The sequence below is a fragment of the Zeus faber genome, assembly GCF_960531495.2.
Source record: "Zeus faber genome assembly, chromosome: 21".
Lineage (NCBI taxonomy): Eukaryota > Metazoa > Chordata > Actinopteri > Zeiformes > Zeidae > Zeus > Zeus faber.
Genome location: NC_137208.1, coordinates 5,350,161 through 5,357,054, shown reverse-complemented (window position 1 = coordinate 5,357,054; position 6,894 = coordinate 5,350,161). Strand labels below are relative to the sequence as shown.

Sequence of the window (6,894 nt, the reverse complement as noted above, 5' to 3'; positions counted from 1 at the left end):
TAATATATTAAATGAGATTATGGTGTTCAACTACAAAGAAACTTTTTTTGAATACTTTTAGGCATTTGTGACTAGAAGATGAATGAATACTCAATCTGAACCACTTTTTTCATATTGCCATCTCTCTCTGTGTACGAATGGCCTAAGGACACAACTTCTGCAAAGCTTGTATCACAACACACTGGTATGGTGATGTCCAGGATCGATGTCCCATGTGTGAAGAGTGTTTCCACATTAGAGTCTTCACTGCTCTGATGCTCAGCATCGAAAAGTGTCAGGCTGAGCACAGTGAGAAGATCCAAGAGAAACAGAAATCCATAAAGAAAGAGGCTGAAGGCCTCGTCAAAGCATTAGAACAGGAAATGGACAAGTTAACCAATAGGAGGAGAGAGCTGACTCACCTCCATCTCCTCCAGAGCTTCCAATCCCTGAACCCTCCTCCACCCAGCTGGGACTGGACAAAGGTGGAGCTCAGTCATCCGTCGTATGCAGGGACCCTGAGGAGAGCCCTGGATCCACTGTAGGAGACATTGGTTAAGTTGAGGTACAAGGTAAAATATGTTAAAATTAGGGTATGAGGTTAGAGATGGTTAAGCTTAGGTATAAGTATAGGGATGGTTATATTTAGGTATAATGTTCGAGATGGTTAAGTTAAGGAATAAGGTCAGAGATGGTTAAGTTTAGGTATAAAGTTAGCAGCAGCAACGACAACACCAGTTAAGGTATAAGGTTAGCGGCACCAACAACAACACCAGCAGCACCGACAACACCAGCAGCGACAATAGCAGCAAAAACAGAAGCAACAGCAGCAGCAATAGTAGCAGCAGCAGCAACAGCGTATAAGCGAAGACGTCACCGGAACCAGAAGTGGTAGCTCCTACCAGAACCAATAATCTCCTCATCTGTATTGAGTCAACAGTGTGGAGGAGTGGTTTGATGACAGCTGTTTTAAAAGCTGCAGGAAATATACCTGATTGAAGAGATCCATTTAAAATTTCTAATACCTCATGTGCTAGGCAGTTAAAAACTGTTTTGAAAAATGTGGTAGGGAGGTGGTCCAGGCAGCAGGTGGAGGAGCTGAGCTGGCCAACAAGGAGGATTTCCTTGCATGTATAGATATCAGAGAAGACAGCAGCTGTTCCACCGCCTCTCTTATCAGCTCTAGCGGTCTGGATGAATTTGAAATTAGGAGGTGATGTCTCAATGAGTGCAACTGTGCCATTTCCATCCAGCCAGGTCTCAGTCAGTAGAGAGAAATCCAAGTTATGGTTACTTATAAGCTCATGAACTCAAAAAATACTTGTTAGTTAGTGACCTGACATTTAATAGACATTTTTATAGTTCTGGGTGCCTGGTTTTGAGGGGTACTGAGAGTTTGAGTCCAAACCGGTAGTAAATAGTTTCGATTCCTGTATGTTACAGGGAAGTTACGTAATTTCAGTCTATGGTTTAAAGCTACAGGAATTTGTAAAGCAGAGTGACAGTCATTAATGTCAGAGTGGGTCGGACTCACCAAACATCAGCAGCGAACAGAAGATTCCAGCGTAACTTCCATGTTCAAGGCGAGGAGGCGTGATCCGTGAAAGTTTGGATGAACTCCATCATGTCTGAAGACGTTCTTTTTACAGTCCGACTACCTTGCCAAGGACTTACACACTACATGTTCTGGTCTTGCACTGACTCAACTGATGGATAATAAGCTGCTCCAGCCAGATTTGAGCAACACACATTGGAGGCAAATTGACAAGATTAACGTCAGGGCAATAATGTAAGACACGACAGTCCAAGAAACCCTCACATGTTCCCCAGCATGGGCAATGGTGGTATAGTGGTGCGCATAGCTGCCTTCCAAGCAGTTGACCTGGGTTTGATTCCCAGCCAATGCAATTTGTGATCTGGTTGTTTATCAAGCACTGGCTTTGGAATGTGTGTTATGTATTTGGAGGCGTATAAACAACATTAGCATCAGGGTAATAATGTATTAAAAGTTATTGTTATATTCAGTTCCCTGATGTACATTGGGAGCCACTCAAAGAGGCTGTCCCAGCCCGAGGCCTGTCCGCTGGCAACCAGTTCCCAGCTGAGCTTAGGTCAGACGCACAAACACTTCATCCTTCTTCTTCACGTCCTCACGCAGAGGCTGTGGATGTCTTTGAAGACCGACTTCTCTAGAGCAGATCAGTTCCCACAATCCGTGGAGGTAGGCATCGATGCCGGCATAGTTAGCAATATGCTAGGCTAACAGCCTAATTAGTGTTAGCCAAACCGGAGTCCGCGGTCCAAAATCCGAAAAGACAGTTCAGGCGGGCAAATCCAGGAAATAGTACAGATATCACGGTGAAAACAATCCGAAATCCGTAATCCAAAATCAGGTAAACTTGGGAAACGATTCAATGAAGTAGCGCACACACAAGGGACGTAACCTTGCAACAGGGATTAAACTATCTAGAACACAACAATGACACAAGCTACAAACACAATTTAAGTCTCGTTAGAACGCTACGTCACATGATCCAGGGAGACGGCGGAAAAATTGAAGCTGTGCAATAGTTATTACTCACAGAAATACTACAAATATTTTGTATTTCATGGAAACGCAGGTCCAAGGAGTCAGCAATAAAATGATGTAAGTTCGATTACCTTCGTAAACCTCTTTGTAAATGCTAATTTATATCAATAATAACTTCTTCACTTATACTAAAAATTATTTGGTTAATTAAACACAGTTAACAAAAAAAAGAAACAACGTCACCAACACACTATTCTGCTCAAGAATATTGTTTAGCTTTACTATGTCACATTGGGGAAATTTCCATGATGTCATGCTTTGGGAATTTCCAAAGAAAACCTATATCATTAGCTGTCTGACAAACTCCCCCATTCGAAATAAACGGCAGACGTAATTGCAACACCAGCAAAGACATTCTGCTTCAACCACGATGGTGCAGCTGTTTACACAGCACCACTGACATCAAGTACGGCAGGACTTCATCTGATGAATTCCACCATGGCGTAGTCTTTTCACCAGAGCTGCATTACAGTTTCCCACAGAAGTTGTGAAAGACAAAGCAGTAGTACATTTGAGAAAAGTGAACAAGAGCTTACGTAAGTAAGTGTATATTACTTGTAATTACAATTAAAGGTGAGCTTATTATGGTATGTGTATATTGTGTATATACTGTTGTATATATTGTTTATGTTTTAAATGCAATTAATCCCTCTTTGTAGAACAAAATGATGAAAATGCAGAGAGGATGAATAATAAAAATAAAATTTTGTTTTTATACTTTTCATCATTTTGTTATACCAAGAGGGATTAATTGCAATTTAACACATAAACAATATATACAACAGTATATACACAATATACAACACATACCAAACAAAATTTAATTTCTATTATTCATCCTCTCTGCATTTTTCGGGCTTAAAGTATCTGAATAACGACCATCTCCCAACCTACAGACATGGTTGAGGTCTTGTGGGAAACGGGGGATTTCAGACATGTTGTAGTGCCAGATCCACAGCGATGAACATTTGTAGCAGGAATAAGTGATGAACCGTGATTGGAGATAAATTCCTTGCACTCCTTAAAAATCATGCGTAGAGTTTTGAAATTCCTCTCAACATGGCCACCAATGGTGCAACCGTATTGGCGACATTTCCACATAAACAGGCAGCAGCCGTATCTTCTGAACACTTTGTAGAATTTTCACAAAACTTGGTTCCCAAGTCCAGTATTGTCTACTGAATCTACTGCCATGTGTGGCATCCGGTTGGCCTAAAGGAAAGAAAATTTATGAAAATGGTCACTACTCCTAGACAGAGTATCTGATTTTAACAAAACCATCTTTCGGACACCCGTCGCTGAGGGTTCTATTGGCCCAAGAAATATTAAGTGGATTGTCAAAACAATATGGCTGCTACAGTTCCAATCAACAGGGCAAGGTTAAATTTGTCCAATCTTCATGGAATTTGGTAAATGGAAGGAATGCCCAAGGTGTCAAGATGAAACAGGAAAAAAAAGTACATTCGTGTCCACAGGGGGGAGGGGGCGCTACAGTCATTATGAAAGAACCTACTTTCGACACTTGCGCCTAGGCCATTTGTCCAATTTCAACCAAATCGGGTCCATTGGATTCTTCTGACATTTATTGCTCAAAGTTACCAAAAGAATTCTGAAAGTCAAAAACAAAATGGCCACCGCAGACAGAGGTTTTGCCGCATAGGCAGAAAGTACGCTTAGCAATGTGAACCAAACATCCATTAATAGAAGGGATGCAACAGATCACAACTCACAGTTTGAAACTCATCAGGGTTTTGAGTCATGGATCGGATCATTTTTCAGAAAAAAAAAAAAAGGTACCAAAAGGTAAAACTATTTCACTATGATGGTTAAATTTTGTAATTGATCCGATGGGGGGAACGATGGGGGGCAATCCGTACACATCATGGATCAACTACGTTCTGTCACACAATTTAATGGACTGGCTGCACTATTTTACATTAGATATTCAAGCCGTTTGATGACATTGAGCGCACATGTTCCGTCTAATCACATTTTCCACAGGGTCATATCTCACATCCTGTTTGTCTGTTTTCTCCTCAGCCATTGGTCCAATTTTCATCAAACCTACTCTGTTGGATCTTTTCAACCTTCATTGTTCAAAGTAATCAAAGGTGTTCCCCAATTCCAAACAATATGTGCCACCACCGACAACATTTTTGGCAAAAACACTGCATGGACAGGATGTAGGCGTAGCTTGTAAACGCTAGGTGTGATGTGAACCAAAAGTGCTTTTTTATACTCTGCGCACACATTTTACATAAAATACATTCAGTTTGGGTCAAGCCATGTGACGGCCATAAGTCATAGATCGTTAAAAACGGATGCATCCATAACTTTCTCATAGACTCATGGTCAGATATTCAAACATGAGCATCATTTTATGTTTTGCTCTCTGGTCCAACTTCTCCAGCAATGCATCGCTGCTGCCTCGCATGACTCCCACTCATTGCTGCTTGCAGCTATACCGACTGGACCCCTTATAAAATTATAGTTATTATTGTTATCCTTAAAAACCCGTCACCACGTCCATTCGCGACTGAGTGATGCTGCGAGCCGTCTGAAATAGTAGCTGTGCAATGGTTACTCCAAGAAATACCACACCCTTTTCATTTTTCACAGAAAGAAGTTCTTCCATAATAATTCCAATGTCAAATGAATGTTCCATAAATTCCTGATGTTATGCAAATCCACACAAGATAGACAAGTCATCTATCAAACTGAATTTTCCAATTGTACATTAACAGAAAAAATACAATAAAGAAGTTATTACAACTCACATGTATTTGTTATATTTATGAAATTAAATGTATTTATTTTGATTGCGGTGAAAAGTAATTAAAAATGTTGGTTGTTTTTGTTCCAGACGCCAAAAAATAGCCAAAAATCTAAGACAATTAAGAAGCCATAGCCCAAAAATCTGGTCCTCATGGTCAGTCACAATATTAAAAAAATTAATAAATGCTATGGACTTAACTCCACGCCATAACTCCACTATGTTTGATCCCGTGTGTTGCTACATGCAGCTATATTTGCAATTATTATTATTATCATTAACAATAACTCTGGGGATGCGTTCGAGCACAGGCCATATTGGATTATATTATGTGTTTAGCCAGTTGAATCTTACTTTTCCTTTTAGGCCTTTGTGACTAGAACAAATCTGATCCACTGTTTTCATATTATCTTCACTGTCTAGGAATGGCCTCTCCCAGCAGTCTCCTGTCTGCAGAGAATTTCTCATGTTCCATCTGTCTGGAAGTGTTCGCCAGTCCAGTAACCTTACCATGTGGACACAACTTCTGCAAAGCCTGTATTACAACATGCTGGGATGGTGATGTCCAGTACCGATGTCCCATGTGTAAAGAGTGTTTCAACACCAGACCTGAATTACGGGTCAATACCTTCATATCGGAGTTGGCTCAACAAGTGAGAGTTTTGTGTGTTGAAGATGAACTGAAGAGCCTCCAGCAGCATGAAGTAGATCTGACTCTGGATCCCGATACAGCGTATCACAAACTCATCCTGTCTCAAGATGGGAAACAAGTTCATGATGGAGACAAGATGAAGAGACCCCGACGTAACCCAAAGAGGTTTTCTCAGTTTGCATTTGTCTTAACAAAGCAGAGCTTCTCCTCTGGAAGATTTTACTTTGAGGTTCAGGTTAAAGAGAAGACTCACTGGGGTTTAGGAGTGGTCAGCGAGTCCATCAATCGCAAGCGTTTCTTGGCAGCAAGTCCTGAATACGGCTTCTGGATTATCTGGTTGCATAATGGAAATGAGTACAAAGCTTTTTGTAATCCACGTGTCCCTCTCTCTCTGAGAACCAAGCCCCAGAAGGTGGGTGTGTTTGTGGATTATGATGAGGGTCAGGTGTCCTTCTATGATGTGGAGTCCAGGGTTCATATCTACTCTTTTACTGGTTGTACATTTAGGGAACCAATCTACCCATTCTTGGGTCCACATCTAAGTTATGATGGTGAAAACTCTGCCCCTATGATCATCTCACCTGTCAATCAAAGACATTAACATTTTAAGTTCCATTTTTTTGGGAGATGATCTGTTGTCAATGGAGAAAAAAATTCAAATTATATTAGATGTCATACTTGCACTACTACCAGCAAATTCCTCCAAACAAATGATGAAACGCTTATGCTTTTCTGTATTTTACTCTTAATTTTAAATATTTGACCAATATAAACAATTTGATTCTAAAATTTGCCGAAAATGAGTTGGAGTAACTAACTTTGATCCACCTCCAGCTGAGGGAGATATTGAATTCTATCCGTCTTAAACATATTCAACATATCACCAGAGTTTTACAACAT

At 40.5% G+C, this 6,894-nt stretch overlaps 1 protein-coding gene across 1 annotated transcript; it reads left to right on the top strand.

The window, feature by feature from the left end:
* Positions 1-212: 212 nt before the first annotated feature.
* On the top strand, positions 213-6,595 carry LOC307246428 (ret finger protein-like 3; the record flags this gene model as incomplete). The annotated part of the gene is made up of 3 exons (XM_080022337.1): positions 213-520; positions 2,005-2,090; positions 5,766-6,595. The coding sequence occupies 3 exons, from the start codon at positions 213-215 to the stop codon at positions 6,593-6,595; spliced, it is 1,224 nt and encodes a 407-aa protein (XP_079878463.1).
* Positions 6,596-6,894: the final 299 nt, after the last annotated feature.